General features: G+C 51.7%; 1 protein-coding gene across 1 annotated transcript in view; it reads left to right on the forward strand.

The window, feature by feature from the left end:
• LRP4 (LDL receptor related protein 4) overlaps window positions 1–22,345 on the forward strand; it is a 56,740-nt gene that overhangs the window by 7,537 nt on the left and 26,858 nt on the right. The window contains exons 2-18 of the mRNA XM_021085230.1: window positions 8,277–8,423; window positions 10,376–10,492; window positions 11,001–11,114; window positions 11,481–11,597; window positions 11,916–12,044; window positions 12,282–12,401; window positions 13,027–13,152; window positions 13,766–13,891; window positions 14,082–14,216; window positions 14,593–14,718; window positions 15,037–15,267; window positions 16,132–16,288; window positions 17,592–17,809; window positions 17,970–18,146; window positions 18,789–18,911; window positions 21,060–21,268; window positions 21,437–21,518. Of these exons, the coding sequence (XP_020940889.1) occupies window positions 8,277–8,423; window positions 10,376–10,492; window positions 11,001–11,114; window positions 11,481–11,597; window positions 11,916–12,044; window positions 12,282–12,401; window positions 13,027–13,152; window positions 13,766–13,891; window positions 14,082–14,216; window positions 14,593–14,718; window positions 15,037–15,267; window positions 16,132–16,288; window positions 17,592–17,809; window positions 17,970–18,146; window positions 18,789–18,911; window positions 21,060–21,268; window positions 21,437–21,518 (2,454 nt within the window). The remainder of the gene's footprint in view (window positions 1–8,276; window positions 8,424–10,375; window positions 10,493–11,000; window positions 11,115–11,480; window positions 11,598–11,915; window positions 12,045–12,281; window positions 12,402–13,026; window positions 13,153–13,765; window positions 13,892–14,081; window positions 14,217–14,592; window positions 14,719–15,036; window positions 15,268–16,131; window positions 16,289–17,591; window positions 17,810–17,969; window positions 18,147–18,788; window positions 18,912–21,059; window positions 21,269–21,436; window positions 21,519–22,345) is intronic.

Below are 22,345 nucleotides of genomic sequence, written 5' to 3' on the forward strand. Positions count from 1 at the left end.
ATAATAAATTAAGTAAAGATAAAGGATACTATGTACTCCAAGCTCCCCCAGAGAAGAGCAGTAAAGCAGGAGTCTTGCCACAAGACTCTCTCTCCTTCCTCTTCCTGCAGTTGCTCATGCAACCAACTTAACCCATGGGGGCAGTGCTGCAGCTCGGCACACAATCAGGTTTTTAGACATCTCAAGCCCTGAAAAATTAGGGCTTTATCATGGGGTGGCTGGATAGGACAGTTGCAGTGAATCAAATTCTATAACAGTAATAGTAGGCTCTGTCATTTACTGAGAGCTTAGTATATGCCAGGCGTTATACTACGGGCTTTGTATAACCTAACTAATTCAGTTCTCGTGGGAAGTAGGGGCTCTTATTATCCCAATTTTCCACATGAAAAACTAAGGTATAAAGAGATTAAATAACATGCCCAGGTCAGATGGCCAGGAATTAGCTTAGTTTTGTTCCCATGTTCTTAACAATATGCTCTTCTGCCTCTTAACTTTGGAAGCTGGCCATTAACGACTTCTTTTCCCTGTTTAAGAGTGGCCAGAGAGGGCTGAACGTGCTGGAACCAAAAGTCATGTGTTTTGGAGTTTCTGTTGTGGCTCAGCAGGTTAAGAACCCGACATAGTGTCTGTGAGGATGCCGGTTCGATTCCTGGCCTCACTCAGTGGGTTAAGGATCCGCCGGCACAGGTCACAGATGCGACTCAGTCTGGTGTTGGTGTGGCTGTGGCTTAAGCGAGGCTGGCAACTGCAGGTCCAGTTTGACCCCTAGCCTGGGAACTTCCATATGTCTCACATGTGGCCCTAAAAAGTTAAAAATAAAATAAAATAAAATCATGTGTCTCATAGTGTCACTTTTGAGAGGGCCCACTAGGAGAAGACTTTTTCAGGTAGGTTTTTCAAATCAGGTAAGGTTGGCCTCTAGGGGTCTAGGGACAGAAATAAGCAAAGTCATGGCATGTCTGTATCACAGCCTGATAATACAGCCAGTGAAAGGAACTCCTGTTGTGCAGGGAGTGAACTTAACCTGAATAGGACTAGGAAGCCACCTTAAAAAGAAGATTCCTAGTCAAAGGAAAATCTACTTAATAGTTTGTAATAACATGTATGGGAAAAAAGAATGGATATATTTATGTATATGACTGATTCACTTTGCTGAACACTCAAACTAATACAGCGTTGTTAAGTCACTATACTCCAATAAAATTCAATTTAAAAAGAAAAAGAAAAAACAAATAAAAAAAAAAGATTCCTATTTTCTTGAGTATAAGGTAGGTGGGAAATAACCACTTTTATTTTTCATATTCTGGGGTTCTCACAAGATTCTAAAGGAGGAGTTCCCATCGTGGCTCAGTGGTTAACGAATCCGACTAGGAACCATGAGGTTTTGGGTTCCATCCCTGGCCTCGCTCAGTGGGTTAAGGATCTGGTGTTGCTGTGAGCTGTGGTGTAGGTTGCAGACGCGGCTCAGATCCCTCCTTGCTGTGGCTCTGGCGTAGGCCGGCAGCTACAGCTCCGATTAGCCCCCTAGCCTGGGAACCTCCATATGCCACTGGAGCGACCCTAGAAGAGACAGAAAAATAAAATAATTTAAAAAAAAAAGATGCTAAAGGAATGTGTCATTCATTAATTCATTTTACAAGCTTATATTTATCATCACTACATACCAAGCATTGAACTATGCACTCTGAATACAAATGCAAAGCTCTATATCATACAATTCCAATGGTCAAGAGGCTTATGACCTAGTAAGTGAACCATGGTCCCACAGGGGGCTAAATGCTACCGTTCGAGGAAACACCAAGGGCCGCTGGGGCATAGAGCAGGGGCTTTCAGTTCAGCCGAGGCCGCATGGGTCCAAGTGGGGGCAGCATCAGGAAAGGGGTCACATTCTGGCCTCCTGCTGCCAACCTCATTTGGTGTTGATTCCACTGTTCTATGCATACTGAACTCTCTATACAATGGCTCTATAGGCACTCATTGTCTCTGCAGATTCCAGGTATAACCTTGAGTGAGGCTTGACCCATTTCCATGTGGCTTTTTGCTGCAACCCCTTTCAGTTACATCAGGTTTTTGTTGTTGCTTTTTGGTTTTGGCCACACCTGCTGCATACAGAAGCTCCTGGTACTGCAGCAGGAACAATGCCAGATCCTTAACCCATAGCACCATAAGGAACTCCAGTTATGTCAGTTTTGTCTTGCTACATGGTCATCCCTTTCAGTGAGAGACATTTCCTGAGTAAGCTGCCAAAGGGGCGGAAACCAGTGGATTGGTCCCATGATTGACCTGACTGTCGTTTAGGGTCATTTCAAATAACTTATCCTCATTAAACAAGGTGTACATCCTCACTGTTGCTGACAGTTGATAGGAGGAGAGAAGAGAGCGTCAGTGTAAGAAAAACATCCTTCACTCATATGAGTGGTGATGCCTCCCTCCCCATTGTAATCCCTTCCACACTGGGGCAGCCAGCATCTCTCAACACTCACAAGACATTCCTTGAGCCTCCTCATTTCTGGTTTAACTTGAAAAGGCTGTTCTGTAGCTGTGTATAGTCACTGTATGCCTTGGGCCTCCAAGTGACACGTGGTCCACCTTGAGCTGAGCATTCTGTGGGATGGGGGGGCAGCAGCGCCTCTCTAACTTGAGTGTGTGTCTGTGGGAAGCTTTATTGAACGTCCGGATTTTGAGATCATATTAAGAGAAGAATATTGGTCTAAAAGTAAGAACGGGGCTGCCATCCTGGTTCACCTGCTCACCCCAGGACCTCGGTGACCTTACCTGTTACAGGGACAGTGCTGTAATGATTAAATGAGAACGTGCGTGTGTATGCAAAATTAGCTTGCGAACTCTCAAGAGAAATGCAAGACATAATCATTTGTTTTCTGAAGCCCTGCCCATTTCTGAACCGAAACAATACCAAGGCACTTGTTCAAGGGACTAGGGCTCTGTGCTGTCCCTGCTTTACTACTTTAGTTCGGGCCAAGGCTTTAGTTTAGCCTTGGCAGTAGCCAGAAGGAGAGGTCACTGCTTGAGATTCATAAGCTTACTATATATTTTCTTTTCTTTTTTCTTTTTATGGTCACACCTACAGCATATGGAAGTTCCTAGGCTAGGGGTCAAATCAGAGCTACGGCTGCTTGCATACGTCACAGCCACAGCAGCACCGGATCGGAGCCACATCTGCAACCTACACCACAGCTCATGGCAACACCAAATCCCTGACCCACTGAGCAAGGCCAGGGATCGTACTCACATCCTCATGAATACTAGTCGGATTCATTTCTGCTGTGCCACAATGGGGACTCCATAAGTTTACTACGTATTTCCTAACAAGAATGCATAAAAGAGAAGGATTTAGAAGTCCCAGTATTATAAATCCCTCCCTTTTTTTTTTTTTTTTTTTTTTTTTGGCTGCACGCATGGCATGCAGAAGTCCCTGGGCTAGGGATCGAACCTGTGCCACAGCAGTGACTTGAGCCACAGCTATGAAAATACAGGATCCTTAACCCCTGGGCCACTAGGGAACTCCTAAATTCTCTTTTTGGATTTCAGAGTTTTGGAAATTTTCATGATAGCATACCACTTACTGGGAGGCAGTATCATGAAGTGATTAAGAACAGAGCATCTGGAGTTTCCATTGTGGTGCAGTGGAAACAAATCCAACTAGTATCCGTGAGGATGCGGGTTCAATCCCTGGCCTCACCCAGTGGATTAAGGATCCAGCGTTGCCATGAGCTGTGGTGTAGTTTGCAGATGTGGCTCGGATCTGGCATTGCTGTGGCTGTGGTGAAGGCCAGCAGCTACAGCTCCGATTCACCCCCTAGCCTGGGAACCTCCATGTGCTGCAGTGTGGCCCTGAAAAAAAAAAAAAGAACAGAGCATCTGGGATTGACCTGCTCGGGTGTGAATGCTGGCTCCAACCATTAGTACCTGTGTGGCCTATCACAAATTTCACTTCCCTGTGTCTTCAACGGTCAAGTGGTGATAATAATAATAGTGCCACCTCCCAGAGTTGTTGAGAACATTCATGATGTAGCATAAAAAAAAAAAAAAATTCAGAGGATTTCCCATTATGGCTCAGTGGTAACAAACCCAACTAGTATCCATAAGAACGCAGGTTGGATCCCTGGCCTCGCTCAGTGGATTAAGGATCCAGAGTTACTGTGAGCTATGGTGTAGGCTGGCAGCTGTAGCTCCGATTCAGTCCCTAGCCTGGAACCTCCATATGTTACAGGTGTAGGACCCCTCCCCGCCCCCGCCACTGCCCAAAAAAAAGGCACTTAGAGGAGGGCCCTTGGTAAGTACTTGGTAAATGGTGACTACATTATTATGAAACTCCAGCCCTGGGCTAAGCAGCCTACATGGATTATTTAATCTCTACAAATCCCTTTGTGGTAGAACTACTGGTAGAACTATTGTTATTCTCATTTTATGGATGAGGAAACCGAGACTCAGAGACATTAACTCATTCAAAGTTGTAGAGTTGGTGGTAGAGCCAGGACTTAAACTCCAGCCTCTCTGAGCCCAGACTCTGTGTTCTCGCTCATGTCGCACTGTGCCTTGTATACCGGCTGGATATTTGCTTGCTTTCCTTCTAAAGAAAGTAGTGAGAAAATGGTAAGATGGCTGAAATTTTGGTTAACCTCCCAGGAAGGCCCTAATAGCACTTTAACTTGTATCCTAAACGCTGGATGACTCGATGACCAGGGAAAGTGAACGCTTTGGGAAGAGGTCTTGTCTTTATGGACTTGCATTAGGTTGAAGGGCCCATGCCCTTTGAGGCCAAGGACGCTTACAGTGTGGCAGGCAAATAGCTTTCAAGGGCAGAAGCACAGCTGAGTGTTCTAACTGAACACTTCTTAAAATGAAGACCGCGTTTTGCCACCCGCAGTCCTTTGTTTCCTTTCTTCGCTCACCATTCTTTTCGTTAAAAAGGGTTAAAAGCTGTCCTTTATGATCACAGCCAGAACTCGAGTGAAAAGGCAGAATTCCACCTCCCAGGGTCCCAGGGGGGCAGCAGTTGTCCAGAAAAGCTGGGTTTTGTAGAATGTGTCTGTTTACTGTATGAACACCCAAGCCAAGCGTTTGCCTGCTTCTGGCTGCCTGACCCTCACGTGCTGACATTCAGATATTGCTCAGACGTGCAGGAAGTCGTGACTCTTCAGCAACTAACTGGATGCCCACCAGATGGAATGCTTTGTTCCTGAAGTCTGCGGGGGGGATCTCAGGACTTCTGCTATCACTCAGCCAAAGGGGTGGGGCAGAAAAAAACAAAACAAAACAAAAAAAAACCCTGAAGGCTCTTCTTTACCTTCTGGGTTCCTTTTGCTTTTTAGGGCCGCCCCTGCGGCATATGGAAGTTCCCAGGCTAGGGCTCCAATCTGAGCTGTAGCTGCTGGTCTACGCCATGGCCACAGCACCACCAGATCTGAGACACATCTGTGACTTACACTGCTCACGGCAACACTGGATCCTTAACCCACTGATTAAGACCAGGGATAGAACCTGCATCCTCATGGATGCTAGTCAGATTCGTTCCTCTGAGCCATGACGGGAATGCCTGGGTTCCTCAAGATGCTGTTGTCCTTGCTCTCCTGATCCTGGTTCTCAGGTTCTTAAAATCAAGGCCTTCTGGGAGTTCCCGTCGTGGCGCAGTGGTTAACGAATCCAACTAGGAACCATGAGGTTGCGGGTTCGGTCCCTGCCCTTGCTCAGTGGGTTAACGATCCGGCGTTGCCGTGAGCTGTGGTGTAGGTTGCAGACGCGGCTCGGATCCTGCGTTGCTGTGGCTCTGGCGTAGGCTGGTGGCCACAGCTCCGATTAGACCCCTAGCCTGGGAACCTCCATATGCCGCAGGAGCAGCCCAAGAAATAGCAAAAAGACCAAAAAAAAAAAAAAAAAAAAATCAAGGCCTTCTGGAAAAAGCTAGTCCCCCAGTCCTCATGTCCCCACACTCCCCTGCATTTACAGAGCATCCTTGGTGTGCCGAGGCACGGCCTTAGCCTCTGCCACATTTATCCTCCTGTCCAGTCCTTGTGGCCTTTTACACACAAGGAAATAGGCTGAGGGCAGGGGCCAGTGCAGGGTAGGAAAGATAGAAGAAAGCAAGCAGGGGAGAGGTGGCCCGGTTCTTTCCCAGCTACAGCAGCCCCGTGGTCAGTGGGCCCCAGCTCTGTCTGCTCCAGATCTGGTGCTCCCTCCTCTTCCCCTCCCCCAGTGCCCCCTCTTCCTTTCCGTTCTTGGCACCCCATGACCCTGACCTCCTGTTTGGTGCAGCCCTGCCTCTTGCTGTGTGCATGGCCAGCAGCATTTCTCAACCTCTACTGACGTTTTAGGCTAACGACTTTGTGGTGGGCACCTGTCCCACACATTGTAGAATTCTTAGCAACATCTGTGGCCTTTATCCTCTAGATGCCACCAGTACTGCCCATTACAACCCAAAATGTCATCGTGCCCCCCGGGGAGAAAAATCCTCCCTCGTTGAGAGCCTCTTAGCCTTATTCTTCTCCTCCATTCTTCCCCGTGAAGGGGGTCGGCATGTTGGGAAGCTCCATGGGATGGAGTCCTCTGGAATAGTTGGTCGTTGTTCTTTGATCCTGGCCAGAGTTCCCTAAAATAGTGCCTGGAGCTGTGATGAGCTGGTCACACTTACCAAAGTAACTCAGGCTCCAGTGCCCAGGGTCTGAGTGAAAAAAGCCCCCATCCCTTCTCAGTGTGCTCTCAGAAGAGGCCCAGGAGAATGGGGCTGGGTCTTCAGGGCTCCCCTAGGAAGAATCCTCTGTCCTGTATTTGCAGAGACTCCACAGGACAGGAGTGCTGGGCTTGGAGTGGGGCCTTCCTGTGAGGTATCGAGGTGCGGCACCTCTCAGATGGATTCCCGCAGCTTCCGCAGGAAAGCCCGTGTCTTTTCTGGGGCAGCTGATGCCCTTCGCATGTGGAGGGGCCAAGCAAGGCCTCAGCTGAAGATTGGGTGAAAGCTGTGGCCCTTCACTCCACAAATGTACACTTTGCCTGCAGTTTCAGTGGTTCACAGGTCCTACCCCTCTGTCCCTTTGCAGGTTAGGAATCCCTGCTTTATGCTTACACTTACCCCGGGGGTTGAAGTGGAGAGAGAGGGGTCTAGGGCTCTCCCTTTGCTTTTGTGGGAAGAGCACGCACCCTTTCATCCTGGGCCCTAAGCCCTGGTTAGGCTGGCCCGGGTGACGCAACACGAGGTGAGGATGTACGGCAAGGAGATGAGCTGAGAGAGAGAGAAGCTGGGCCTGATAAAGAGGAAAGGAAGCAGGGGTGGCAGTTGGGGAGCTGACTTCTTCCCTGTTCCAGCCCAGCCTGAGGGCAGAGCCCAGCAGACGGGAAGAAAGGAAGAAGAAAGCAAGCAGGGGAGATGAGCGAGGGAGAGGTGGCCCCCTTCTTTCCCAGCTGCAGCAGCCCCATGGGTTAGATGAATGCTGGGAGTGGGGGAGAGTGACCCTGGCAGAACCCTTTGTTCCAGCTGAGGCTGGCGCAGGGGCACCGAGCCATTCACACGCCATCCCGGGGCATCCTGCTGGGCACGCTGGGGAGGGGGCACAGCAGCCGGTCATGGGACTTGGCCAGGCAGATAGCTGGATGCTCAATAGGGACGCCCAGCTGCGTGCTGCAGAGGCTGGGGGAGGGGCTGCTTCTGCCATCCTCCCTCCAGGCTGGGGCCAGTCCCACAGACAGGAAGGCCCTGACTGGTCCCAGCCACTGCGCCTGGAGGCAGCCTGGTCCCCCATTCCTGCTCCTCCTGGTTACCCTCCTTAAAATCGAGCTCTGACTGGGGGACGCACAGCAGCCCTGTGGCTTCCTGCTCCCCTGTGTGACATCTTATCCCTAAAAGGGCTCAGCATTTTAATTCCTCTCTTATTTCTTGCCCTCCCCAGCCAACATCCAAGGGCCTGGATAGAGGCACAAGCATCCATAACTCAACCTAGTTTTGGAGGGACGGAGATGGAAGCCTTTCTCCATCACCCCTCCTGTCCCTGGCTCCCCTTCCTCAAGACCACTAAACCTTCCAGGTGGCATCCACCTGTCATAGAGGAGGTACCGGGACTGTTTGTGAGCCCAAAGTCAGAGGGTATCTTCTTGACCACGTGTGCCTGGGCAGGGCGGTGGCGGGGTGGGGCACAATTGCATCGTCCACAACTCCCCGCAACGTCGCTGCTAGACTTGGCTTGGCTCCTCTGCCTTGCCCCCGTGGAATGGGCTTTGGTTGGGTGGGAGCTGAGCCCTCACTGGTTCCTTTTCCCTCTGCCCAGGCCTCGCCAGCAGCCCCGACTGTGCTTGTGGTCGGAGCCACTTCACATGTGCCGTGAGTGCCCTCGGCGAGTGTACCTGCATCCCCGCCCAGTGGCAGTGTGATGGAGACAATGACTGCGGGGACCACAGCGATGAGGATGGATGTAGTAAGAGCCTCCCCGCAGGGCGGTGGGAGAGGAGGGACCTGGGGATGCGGGAGCAAGGCCAGGTGTGATGGAGCATTCTGTGCATCAGCTGTGTCAGACTCAGGGTCAGACTCTTTCAATGGTGACACATATTGACAAATGGGTGGTTTCTTCACCATTATATGTGTCTTCAACCCTGCTGTATTGCCTATATTTCCATGCATGTATGGCCAGTGAAACGAATTTTCAACAAGTATAGAAGAAAATGTCCCCTGGTCTCTGAGGTGGCATGGGTTTGATCCCTGGCCTGGTAAGGTGGGTTAAGGATCCAGTGTTGTCACAGCTGTGGCATAGGTTGAGCTGTGACTCGGATTTGATCCTGGCCCAGGAACTTCCATATGCTGTGGGTGTAGCCAAAAAAGAAAAAAAAAAAAAAAGAAAAATTAAAAAAAAAAAAAAGAGAAAATGCCGTTGCTTCTGCAGGTGGTCTCTTTAAACAGATCTGTCTGAATTGATGTGACTGTGTGTATTTGTATTACACATTTGCACATTTTTTAGTGGGCATACTATATGTGGATGAAGAATATTTCTGTGTTTCTTCTGTGGGTATTCTGTGTAATCACACCTTTTTCTTTCTTTTTTTTTTTTTTTTTTTGTCTTTTGTCTTTTGTCTTTTGTTGTTGTTGCTATTTCTTGGGCCGCTCCCGCGGCATATGGAGGTTCCCAGGCTAGGGGTTGAATCGGAGCTGTAGCTACCGGCCTACGCCAGAGCCACAGCAACGCGGGATCCGAGCCGCGTCTGCAACCTACACCACAGCTCACGGCAACGCCGGATCGTTAACCCACTGAGCAAGGGCAGGGACCGAACCCGCAACCTCATGGTTCCTAGTCGGATTCGTTAACCACTGCGCCACGACGGGAACTCCGTGTTTTTTTTTTTTTTTTTTTTTTTTCTTTTTAGGGCCTTATCTGTGGCATGTGGAAGTTCCCAGGCTAGGGGTCGAATCAGAGCTACAGCTGCTGACCTGTGCCAGAGCCACAGCAACACGGAATCCGAGGCATGTCTGGGACCTACAGCACAGCTCACGGCAACAAAGGATCCTGAACCCACTGAGCAAGGGCAGGGATAGACCCCACATCCTCATTGGATACTAGTTCCGCTCATTACCACTGAGCTACAATAGGAACTTCCCACACCTTTTTAAATAATGTGAACTTTTTAAAGAAATCTTACATCCTCTTTAAGTCTCCCCTCCCCCCTAGTGTAGCAACATGCTCCCCAGGTGAGGGCATCCTGCCTTGGAAGTACAGTGATATCACTGCTGAGCCAGTTGTCCGGGTTCAGGGGTGCAGCCTCCAACCTGCAGCACCTGCATCTGAAGGAGACTAATTAGTCTCAGAAGAATGAGGCTATAACGAGGACCTTATTAACCCTAACCAGTTGAGCTAATTGTGATGATGGCAAATGGCTCACTTTCATGTAGCACTTTCATACGCATTAGCCGAAAGACTCCTCTGAGTCAGTTATAATTATCCCTGCAGTACCGTCGAAGAAACGCGTCTCAGAGAGAGTAACGACTTGCTCTGTGTGGTAAGTCATGCCTTCTAGAACTTGAAATTGAGCCCGGACGTGTCAATCATCATATCATAAGAGGAAAAAGGAAAAAAAAAAAAAAAAAAAAACAGGCACTCATTTCTCTTCTCATGTTTCCCTTAACTGATTTCTTAGGCGTTTTGAGCTCCTTGGGCTCTTCTGCCTTGTGAACCCCTGACCATCACTCCTTGAGCAGCTCCCACTCCTCCGCTGCTTTTCTGCCTGATTTGCCATCAGCTGGGGGCAGGTGTAGGAGTCCATGAGCAAGGACTGGAATTCAGGCAGGGCGCTCGTTAGGAAGGGATTTCTGGCCTGGGTGAGGCTGCCGGAGGAAGCACACCAGACTGACAGCCGTGTCCCTTCTTTTCCCGGGGCTCAGTGCTGCCTACCTGCTCTCCTCTTGACTTTCACTGTGACAATGGCAAGTGCATCCGCCGCTCCTGGGTGTGCGACGGGGACAACGACTGTGAGGACGACTCGGACGAGCAGGACTGTCGTGAGTGCTGGCGGGACTGGACGGGGTCCATTGAGCTTTGCTGAGAAATGATTTTCAGTCAACAAATGAAAGGAATTCCTGTTGTGGAACCGACATAGTGTCTGTGAGGATGTGGGTTCAATCCCAGGCCTTGCTCAGTGGGTTAAGGATCTGGTGTTGCCCCAAGCTGCAGCATAGGTCATAGATGCAGCTCAGATCCAGAGTTGCTGTGGCTCTGGTGCAGGCTGGCAGCTGCAGCTCCGACTGGACCCCTAGCCTGGGAACCTCCATATGCCACGGGTAAGGACCTGAAAGAAAAAAAAAAAGGAAAAGAAAAGAAAATGATGCCCCAGCCCTTGGTCTCTGCTTCTTGTCCTTCTACCTCTTCTCTTGGTCAGATAAGCCCCCAGGAGACAGCCCCCTCCTCAGGTCCCTTGGGAAGCATTGGAGCTGCTTGGCTGGGCTTTCTGCTGAGCTTCCGCGCCTTGGCCCTACTGCCCGTTGCAGCCCGACTGCTCTGTGCCCACAGCCCCCCGGGAGTGCGAGGAGGACGAGTTCCCCTGCCAGAACGGCTACTGCATCCGGAGCCTGTGGCACTGCGATGGTGACAATGACTGTGGCGACAACAGCGATGAACAGTGCGGTGAGCTGCGCTCTGGGAAGGCAGGCAGGGTGGCTGGTGGATGGTACAGCCATGGAGGGAAAGAGCAGCCACAGCTCTAGCACTGCCTAAACCTTGAACTGCCCAGGTGTCTGGAGCAGCTGGAGGAGAGCAGCAGGGGACAGAGTCTCCAGACCCCCATCCCACCCCAGCAACCACAGAACAGGAGCCCAAGGCCCAGTCTTTCCAGGCCCTTGGCTTTCCCCTGGGGAGTCTGCACCAAGTCTGCCATGTCCTGCAGGGCCTGGGTCAGACTCCCAGGGCCAGTGAGGGTGGGAGTCAGGGAGGATTGCAGGAGGGTTGCCCGTGGGGCTCCCGCAGGACAGCAGTCCCATTGCATCTCCCCAGACATGCGCAAGTGCTCGGACAAGGAATTCCGTTGCAGCGATGGAAGCTGTATTGCTGAGCACTGGTACTGTGATGGTGACACCGACTGCAAAGATGGCTCTGACGAGGAGAACTGTCGTGAGTGGCCTCAGAACTCAGGTGTCGGGCTGGGCGGGGGCAGAAGGCTCCATCCCATAGTCTGAGGGCCTGACTGAGGCGAGCATGGACAATGGGCAACGAGGGGGGTCCTTAAGAAGCAGCTCCTCCTAGGCTGTGGGAACAGGTGCCCCAGGTGGGAAGGGAGGTCTTCCTTTAGTCCAGAATGTGGGTGTCTGTAAGGGCCATCTCAAATGAAACCTGGCTTTGTCGTCTGAGCATCTTGCCCCTTTGAGGAGTCAAGGCGCCTCTCCTCTGTCCAGGACTGAGTGTATGCACCCCCCCCCGCCCTCCTTCTAGCCTCGGCAGTGCCAGCGCCCCCCTGCAACCTGGAGGAGTTCCAGTGTGCCTACGGCCGCTGCATCCTCGATATCTACCACTGCGACGGCGATGATGACTGCGGAGACTGGTCGGACGAGTCTGACTGCTGTGAGTGTTCTGGCTTGGCTGGGTGGAGGAGGGGTGGCCAGGCTGGGAGGAACTCCTGGGGTGGCCAGGCACAGGTGCCAGCTGGGTCAGGAACTCAGGGGAGGAGCTGCTGGATTCCCTGGTCCCTACTGGGCAAAGACGGAGGAGCCGGGGTGCCGGGGCTATGGCTTTCCAGTCTGCCATGGGACACTATGTGCATAGACTGGCTAGAGACCGGAGTCTGTCATGTTTTCCCAGCCTCCCACCAGCCCTGCCGCTCTGGGGAGTTCATGTGTGACAGCGGCCTGTGTATCAACGCAGGCTGGCGCTGCGATGGCGATGCAGACTGTGATGACCAATCTGATGAGCGCAACTGCAGTGAGTGGGGGATAGTGCCAAAGGTCTGGGCTGGAAGTAGAGGAGGCTTGAAAAGAGGACAGGACCTCCGTGTACAGTTGTGTAGGTTGGGCACTGCACAGACAAAGGATGCCAGTTCCACAGTAGATTTATATATTCTATGATTATAGATTTATATATTCATCATGGTGGCTTTCCAGCAGATGGCAGTAAAGTGTCTTGAAGAAAGGGCACCTTTTCCTGATTTCCACAGAAATGCCATATAGACCAACTGTGACACTGGTGGCATGGGGAGTTCCCATTGTGGCCCAGCCAGTGGCCCAGCCAGTTATGAACTCCACTAGTATCCATGAGGATGTGGGTTCGATCCCTGGCCTCGCTCAGTGGGTTAAAGATCTGGTGTTGCTGTGAGCTGTGGTGTAGGTCGTAGATGGGACTTGGGTGCCCACTTGCTGTGGCTGTGACGTAGGCCAGCAGCTGCAGCTCTGATTTGACCCCTAGCCTAGGAACCTTCATAGGCCACAGATGCAGCCCTAAAAACAAAAAGGAGAGGCACGGGTGCTGGCGTAAAGTGCATTTGGGGTGGTAGGGAGGCGCTTTGGGCTGAAGTGGGGCCAGCCTTTCATTAGACCTTTGCTTTGCCCAGCCACCTCCGTCTGCACTGCGGAACAGTTCCGCTGTCGGTCAGGCCGCTGCGTCCGCCTGTCCTGGCGCTGTGATGGGGAAGATGACTGTGCAGACAACAGCGATGAAGAGAACTGTGAGAACACAGGTAGAGTCTCCCGGGTGTACCCCAGACCCCTTAACCCAGAGTTGGGTTGGCGGACAGGGATAGAAAGTGAGTATTACTGCTGTCTTTCCAGTTGGGGCAAGGTGATGCTTTTAGTCAGATCTTGCCCATGACCTGGACTTTCCCTGCTCTTCTCAGTTACCAGTGTCAAATCCAGGTGCCTCTGTTGACCTGCAGCCTCATGGCCTGGAAGACAGTATCAGGGCTGGGAGTTTCAGTGGCCTCTCACATGCTAACTCACACACGGCCAGTACCTATTGCTCTGGCCTAGTGAGCAAGGACTGCTCTCCTGCTGACAGCCTCCAGGCCCTCTCCCTTAGCCACACTGATGCCCGACACACGGATGCACTCTTTCCTTCTGTTCCACACCCCTCACCATCCCACTGTGGTGTCCTGGGAAGAGGACGCGTGCAGATGTTCAGCCGGCCCCGTCTGAGTTGTTTCCTGCCTTGGACCCTGACCCTCCCACCTTGAGTTGCATCTGTCTCCAGCTTGCCCTAGAAAATGACAGGCTCCCATCCTTTGGTGGACCCAAGCCCTGCCCTGCTGTGACCTGACTCTCCCTCCCGCCCCATGTCCCTCCCTCCCCCTCTAGGAAGCCCCCAGTGTGCCTCCGACCAGTTCCTCTGTTGGAACGGGCGCTGCATCGGGCAGAGGAAGCTGTGCAACGGGGTCAATGACTGTGGGGACAACAGTGATGAAAGCCCACAGCAGAACTGCCGTGAGTGTCCCCCGTGGACGTGCCTGGCCGTGGTTTGTGGCCGAGCCCCACCCGTTCGCCTCAAAGAGAACCCTCTCCAGGGACTCTTGCAGCCTTGGGAGCTGCTCTTCGTGGTGCAGGTGGAATGCCAAGTTGGCCGTCTGGGGGAGGCCTCTGGGCTAAACTCCCATCTCTGCCTTGCCTGGCACAGGGCCCCGGACGGGTGAGGAGAACTGCAATGTTAACAACGGTGGCTGCTCCCAGAAGTGCCAGATGGTGCGGGGGGCAGTGCAGTGTACCTGTCACACGGGCTACCGGCTCACCGAGGATGGGCGCATGTGCCAGGGTGAGCTGGGGCCTGATTGGGAGCGGGGCCAGGCAGCTGTGTGTCCCATGGGTCAGGCATTTGATGGATGTGACCTCTTGTCATGATCACAAGAGTCCTGGGAGGTGGGGATAGTTTTCCCTCCCATTTCAAAGATGGGGGAACGGAAGCTCAGAGAGGTTAAGTAACCTCCTGAAAGCCACAGAGCCAGCGAGGTGCAGTTAGGATTCCAGCCCAGCTCTGCCTGACCTCAAAGCCCTTAACTGCTTATTATATAGTTTTCCCACTAGGCCTGGAAAGTAGATGGGTATGTGGGCAGGAAAGCAGCTGGTCACCTTGGGAGCTGGGGCGGGAGGATGGCAGAGCAGACCTCTCCGGACCATCTCCGTCCTCACAGATGTGAATGAATGTGCCGAGGAGGGGTATTGCAGCCAGGGCTGCACCAACAGCGAGGGGGCTTTCCAGTGCTGGTGCGAAGCTGGCTATGAACTCCGGCCCGACCGGCGCAGCTGCAAGGCTCTGGGTAAGGGGTGTTGGCATTCGGCTGGGTGGGCAGAGGCCTGAGCACGGAGACAGCCAGGTGCTTGGGGACTGGCTGAGACAGCGAGAGATGTTTCCATCTCAGGAAACTGGAGCTGTGAGTTGCATTCTGGGCCCCAGGAAAAACCTTGCTGGGGTGGGCTGTATGCCTTGCAGGCCTCCTCTCTTCTAGTGCTGGTGCCGACCGCTCGGAACATGCCCTAGGGGGCCAGGGGCCCTTTGGAGCTGGGGGTGCATGCCGATGGCGGCCAGGGGCAGCTCTGGAGCCCAGTGGGGGCCCCATTTCTGTGCCACGTCCCAGGGCCGGAGCCTGTGCTACTGTTCGCCAATCGAATCGACATCCGGCAGGTGCTGCCGCACCGCTCCGAGTACACACTGCTGCTCAACAACCTGGAGAATGCCATTGCGCTCGACTTCCACCACCGGCGCGAGCTCGTCTTCTGGTCCGACGTCACCCTGGACCGGATCCTCCGCGCCAACCTCAATGGCAGCAACGTGGAGGAGGTTGTGTCCACCGGGCTCGAGAGCCCAGGTAGGGAACGAGGCCCCGTGGGGAGGGGCAGGACCACACCGCATGCAAAGCCACCAACAAAGGAACAGGCTGGTGGCTACAAACCTTAGGCCGCAGAAGAGCTTCTTCTCACAGTGAAATCTGGAGTGGAGCTCTAATAGAGGGAACGTTGGTTAGTCTACACGCATTTTATAGGTTCAGATTTATAAACACCTGCTCCTTGGGGAGCTCAATCGGTGAGAACAAGGAGACCATTTTGATGAATGTGACCATCTGAAATTGGTCACAGAGTTGTGATTGACAGTTACAGTTTTCCATCAGCCTCGTATCTAGTGTAATTCTGAATTTTGTGTTGATTACTTAGTATTAAAAATAGCCTGATCAGCCCAGATAAATGTATCCAATTGTTTGCAAATTAGAAAAACTATAGCTCATTTTGCAATCTTAGGCCATTCTACAAGCAGGTGAAATGGTTCAAATTTGGTATTGAGCACGTCTGACTCAAATGCTTACAGCACCTCTGGAGGTGCCTCAGCAAAACCCTGAGCCACAGCTTGCAACCCCCTGGGCCAGGGCCGTCAGGGATTCTGAGTGTGGGTCTGGGAGCCGGAATTCAGGAATTGGAGTATGTTTGACTGAGAGGCAGAAATGCATGATCTTGGACGCTTACTTGATTTCTCTGTGCCTCAGTTTCTTCATTTTCGTGGGGATGATAGTACCAGGTTCACACAGTTGTTGTGCTAATTAGACAAGTCAGCATATGCAAAATGGTTAGAACAGGGCCTGGCCCAAGAAACTGCTACATGTAGGAGTTGCCCTTGTTACTATGGCACAGAGGAGCCCGGGCTGAACTCCCGACACGTTTCTGCCACCTCTTTCCATCAGGGGGCCTGGCTGTGGATTGGGTCCACGATAAACTCTACTGGACCGACTCGGGGACATCAAGGATTGAGGTGGCCAATCTGGACGGAGCCCACCGGAAGGTGCTTCTGTGGCAGAACCTTGAGAAGCCCCGGGCCATTGCCTTGCACCCCATGGAGGGGTGAGTGAGTTGTGACTCAAGTTCCCAAATTCCTCTTGCAGCCTCTAGGGCCAGTTCCCAGGCCCCCTGGATCAGGCTTTGCTGAGGGTGGGGAGGAAGGGTGGAGGGTGGGGAGGGCAGTCCTCACCGTGTGATGTTAACAGCCTGGGCTCTGCACCCAGATACATGTGGATTTATAGCTCTGCAGTAACTGGCTGTGTGGCCCTGGCCTAGTTAACCTCTCTCTGCCTCCACTCTACTCATTTCTAAACCAGTGACAGTGCAAATTAAATGAGATGATGCATTTTAAATGGCACGATACACATTAGATGCCTTGTAGATGTTTAGTCATTTTATTATTCGTTCATAGGGTTGAGCTATTAGAAGAAAGTTCTCCTGAAATGGAGGTTCTCAGCCTCTAGCTTTTAAAAATTAAATGCATTCGGGAAGTTCCCTGATGGCCTAGTGGTTAAGGATCCCACATGTCACTGCTGTGGCTCGGGTCACTATTGTGGCTCAGGTTCCATCCCTGGCCTGGGAATGCCTATATGCTGTGGCTGTGGCCAAAAAAAAAAAAACCCAAACAAACAAACAAAAAATCAAATGCATTCATTTGATGGGGATGTCCCCTAAGATCTTACAGCTGTAGGTCAGCTATTTTAGAACAGCTGTGTGTGTATGTAAATGATAAAAGGCAATGGAAGAGGAGTTCCCTTCGTGGCTCAGTGGTTAACAAATCCGACTAGGAACGATGAGGTTGCTGGTTCGATCCCTGGCCTCGATCAATGGGTTAAGGATCCGGCGTTGCCGTGAGCTGTGGTGTAGGTTGCAGACGCAGCTCGGATCCCACGTTGCTGTGGCTGTGGTTTAGGATGGCGGCTACAGCTCTGATAGAACCTCCATATGCCGCAGGAAGTGGCCCTAGAAAAGACAAAAAAAAAAAAAAAAAAAAAAAAGGCAATGGTAGAGATTGTGACAAAGAAGAAAGCACTTGTCCTAAGGAATATTGCACTAGTATATTGTCAGTTTCACAGGGTCCAGATTTTTGTCTGTTTTGTTCACTGCTGCACCCACAATGCCTTAGATAGGTCTCGTTCATAGCAGATATTCCCTAATTTTCTTTTTGTTAAATGAATACATGCCCTGTCGAGAGACATTTCAATTCGAACATTGAAAAAACACTGTGTAGACCAAACAGACTATATCTCCTATCAATTGGAGTCGCCTGGGTTAGATTGATAAAAGCCCGTCTACCTGATGACTATCCTGGGTACCTAACCACCCTCTACTGCCTACCACCCAGTATCCTTTTCTCTCTTCCCAGTACCATCTACTGGACAGACTGGGGCAACACCCCCCGCATCGAGGCCTCCAGCATGGATGGTTCTGGACGCCGCATCATCGCCGATACCCATCTCTTCTGGCCCAATGGCCTCACCATTGATTATGCCGGGCGCCGTATGTACTGGGTAGATGCCAAGCACCACGTCATCGAGAGGGCCAATCTGGACGGGAGTCACCGCAAGGCTGTCATTAGCCAGGGTGAGGCCCTTCCTTCACTTTCCTTCGTCTCTCATCCTCCTTCCCCCATCCTAGCCCCCCAGGAACCTTGGCAGAGGGTGAGATCTGTATAGCTGCCAGGCCTGGGCCCAGGCAGCCGGCAGGCCATGTCTAGACAGAGGTCCTCCTGGACTTTCCCCAGGCCTCCCACATCCCTTTGCCATCACGGTATTTGAAGACAGCCTGTACTGGACCGACTGGCACACCAAGAGCATCAACAGTGCTAACAAATTTACTGGCAAGAACCAGGAGATCATTCGCAACAAACTCCACTTCCCCATGGACATCCACACCTTGCATCCCCAGCGCCAGCCTGCAGGTAAAAAATTCCGCACGGTGTGAGCCTCTAGGGCTTCTGAGAATCTTCCTTGCACCTGTCAGAGTTGCCATTGTTTTCTGCAGGAAAATGTGAGGTTGGCACTGACATGGGCTAATGCCTCCCTCTGCTGGACATTGAGGGTAGTACAACATTGAGACTCGTGAAAGACTCATTCAGCTTCACTGTCCCCATGTAATTCATGCAAACATTTCCTGTGTGTCAGAGGTGGTCACTCTGCTCACGGGTTGGGCAGATATTAAAAATAATAAGACAGGCGTTCCTGTCGTGGTGTAGCAGAAATGAATCCGACTAGTATCCATGAGGACGTGGGTTGGATCCCTGGCTTCACTCATGGGTTGGGGATCTGGCATTGTTGTGAACTTTGGTGTAGGGTGCAGATGCGCCTCGGATCCTGTGTTGCTGTGGCTGTGGTGTAGGCCAGCAGCTGTAGCTCCAATTGGACCCCTAGCCTGGGAACTTTCATATGCCACAGGTGTGGCTCTAAAAAGCAAAAATAAAAATAATAGCACATAGCTCCCTTTAGGGAGCTCATACCCTAGTTAAACCTGACTCACCAGGCTTGGGACCACTTCTGCCAGCCTTTGGTCTTATCTGACCTCTTGCTCTGGGCTTTCTGAGCAGGGAAAAACCGCTGTGGGGACAACAACGGAGGCTGCACCCACCTGTGTCTGCCCAGTGGACAAAACTACACCTGTGCCTGCCCCACTGGCTTCCGCAAGATCAGCAGCCACGCCTGTGCCCAGAGTAAGTGGGTCTAGGGCACCTGCCTCAATGGACATGCCTTGTGAGGGTGGGTGGAAGGTACAGGGATAGTAGCTGGGGGCATTGCCTGTAGCAGGGAGGAGCCAGGCTCCTCAGGCAGCCCCTGGAGAGGAAAAACATGAGGCTGAGGGCTCCAAGGTCAAAGCTGAGGGGGCCCAGCAGTAGTCCCCAAAGATTCAGTGACACTACAAAGTCAAGTATGAACTCTTGCAATCAGGCTTGTGTATCATTTTCACAGAAGGATGCTTTGTCTATAGGCAGCAAGGCGGTTCCAGGCCCTTCTAGAAAGCAGGGGAATAGTTTCCTGGTTCTTTGCCTTTAGCTTCACCCTATTAAAGATTCCCTCAGCCTCTAAACCAGAGAGCTTAGATTAGGACTTCTGAGGATGTGCTGTACACACAGGCCCTGGATAAATAAGTGCCTAGTGAGTGAAAGATAATGACATTCCCCAGTCACCCCCCTGAATGCTACCTTGGCTTCCTTTGAGCTCCTGCAGGGATATGGCCTTGAGAAGGTGGCCTTGCGTAGCTCAGAGGCACAGGCAACTATTCATAAAAATAATCCAGAGAGGAGTGATCCTGGCACAGCCAGCCAGGGGCCGGGGTAATTCCTCACGCATCACAGCTCTTCTCACTTACCACTCTGTTCCCACTGATGTTCTTATCTGTAGTTAAAATCATTTTTCTCTTGGGATCTGGTGAAATCAGGGACACTACTCAGAGGAACAGGCACAATAGCCATTTAACACACATTGACTGAGAACCCCGTTTCCCTACATTCTTTTGTGTGCAACTCTTCCTGTATTGTCTTGATGAGATGCAAGGAACTTCCCTTAACTTAAAGGTTTCCCAGAGCTTAAAAGAAAACAGTTGATAAAGTTAGGCAGGAAGTGCCTTTCCAAGCAGCAAAGTATACCGGGACATATTCAGACAGACCAGCCCAGGGGCCGGGGATGGAGAGGAACCAGCTGGGAAGAAGCTGTGCAGGGGTGTGGCCAGAGCTCCGTCTTTGGAGTCAGACCTGAGTTCACGTTCCTGCTCCAGTTCTTTCTAGCTGTGGCTTCCTGGGCCAGTTACTTGGCCTCCGTGAGCCTCAGGATTGCTCATCTAGAAAATGAGAATTAAAAAAAGAATTTCAAATAAATCAAGGCTCAGTTGTAATCAACCCTACTGGTATCCATGAGGACACAGGTTTGTTCCCCGGCCTCGCTCAGTGGGTTAAGGATCCAGCGTTGCCATGACTGTGGTGTAGGTAGCGGATGCAGCTCAGATCCCGTGTTGCTGTGGCTGTGGTGTAGGCCGGCAGCTGTAGCTCCAATTCCACCCCTAGCCTGGGAACCTCCGTATGCCACAGGTATGGCCCTAAAAAGCAAAAATAACTAATAACTAACTAAATAAATAAATAATGAGAACACGAATAGCATGACCCAGAGTTCCCTCAGTGGTCAAACGGGATTGGCAGCATCTCTGGAGCACTGAGACGCAAATTTGATCCCTGGCCTGGCACAGTGAGTTAAGGATTCAGCATTGCTGCCGCTGTGGCTTAGGTGGCAGCTATGGCTCGGATCTGATCCCCGACCTGGGAACTCCATATGCCATTGGGTGGCCAAAAAAACAAAACAAAACAAAAGAATAGCATGAACCACCAAGGGTTGTTAAGAGGGTAAAGGAGACATGGCAAGAAAAACACACCAAGCTCCGGGCCGGGCAAGGAGTAAGTGCTCAGCAGGGGTCGTTAGTGACTGATGTGGTGAAGAGGAAGGGATCTGGGTGACGGAGGGGACACAGAAGGCAGAGAGGCAGAGTGGGGCTTGACACTGATCTGGCCAGTACACAGGAGACCAAGCAAAGTAAGACAGGAAGAAAATTGAGATGAAGCTGACAGACACTTAAACAGGAGGCACTTCTGGGCCCTGGCAGAGTCTATTTCCTTTGGATCCTGAAATCGGACTCTGCCAGCATGGGCTGCCCGGTGCTCAAAGGGGGCCTGAGGTGTGAGGAGTAGGGGACAGAGGGCACCAGATCCCAGGAAGGGTGATTGAACCAGATGTCACACAGGTGAGCGTCTGTGTCTTGTTACTCTTACTGGATTTAGAGCATTAAAAGAAGACCCCTTTCGGCCTTTGATCAGGTCTTGACAAGTTCCTGCTTTTTGCCCGAAGGATGGACATCCGTCGGATCAGCTTTGACACAGAGGACCTGTCCGATGATGTCATCCCACTGGCTGACGTGCGCAGTGCTGTGGCCCTGGACTGGGACTCCCGGGATGACCACGTGTATTGGACGGATGTCAGCACTGACGCCATCAGCAGGGCCAAGTGGGATGGAACAGGACAGGAGGTAGGGCCAGTGTGGGCCCAAGCCCTCAGGGAGGGCAGGGATTGAGGGGTGGAACCAGCCTCTCCTGGGTAAAGGCATCCCACATCTTTGCCAACCTGCAAATTGGAGTTTGGGCTCTAAGGCTGGGGAGCATATCCAGTTGGTGATACAGCACTGCTTCCTGCCTAGGTGGTAGTGGATACCAGTTTGGAGAGCCCGGCAGGCCTGGCCATTGATTGGGTCACCAACAAGCTGTACTGGACAGATGCAGGTATGTAGAGGGCAGCTGTGCCTGGCTCTCTGGGATTCTTATTTAAAACCTTGGCTTCAGGAGTTCCCGTCATGGTGCAGCAGAAACGAATCCAACCAAGAGCCATGAAGTTGCGGGTTCAATCCCTGGCCTCGCTCAGTGGGTTAAGGATCTGGTGTTGCTGTGAGCTGTGGTGTAGGTTATAGACACAGCTCAGATCTGGCGTTGGCGTAGGCCAGCAGCTGTAGCTCCAATTCAACCCCTAGCCTGGGAACTTCCACATGCCACTAGTGTGGCCCTAAAAAGCAAAACAAACAAACAAACAAAATAAAACAAACAAACAAAAAAACACCAACCTTGGCTTCAGGTGCAAAGGACCCAATGCCCCTCCTAGATCATTTCTGTCTTGACCTAAAATCCTTAGTAGGTCAGGAGTGGTTGGGCTGCTGTGGAGCTAAAGTTAGAAGCTCACATCTGAGGGCTTGGCATTGGCCATTCAAGTGGCTGCTCCTTCTGCTGTGCAGCTGATGTTTGAGAAAGTTTTGAGGCATTTCAGATAAGGAGCCTATGCCCTGTGATTTTCCTTCCATCACATTTTACCAAAATGCCTTGGTAAAAGAGGCATTTTCTATTAGCCAGATAAGTGTAGGAGGCAAAAGGAATGCCTTAAACCAGAGCTACTCAAAGTGTGGCCTCTGGACCAGCAGCATCTGCATCACCCGGGAACTTGCTAGAAATGTGGATTCTTGGAGTCCCGTTGTGGCTCAGTGGAAACGAATCTAACTAGCATACATGAGGACACAGGTATGATCCCTGGCCTGGCTCACTGGGTTAAGGATCCGGCGTTG

The sequence above is a fragment of the Sus scrofa genome, chromosome 2 (assembly GCF_000003025.6).
Source record: "Sus scrofa isolate TJ Tabasco breed Duroc chromosome 2, Sscrofa11.1, whole genome shotgun sequence".
Classification (NCBI taxonomy): domain Eukaryota; kingdom Metazoa; phylum Chordata; class Mammalia; order Artiodactyla; family Suidae; genus Sus; species Sus scrofa.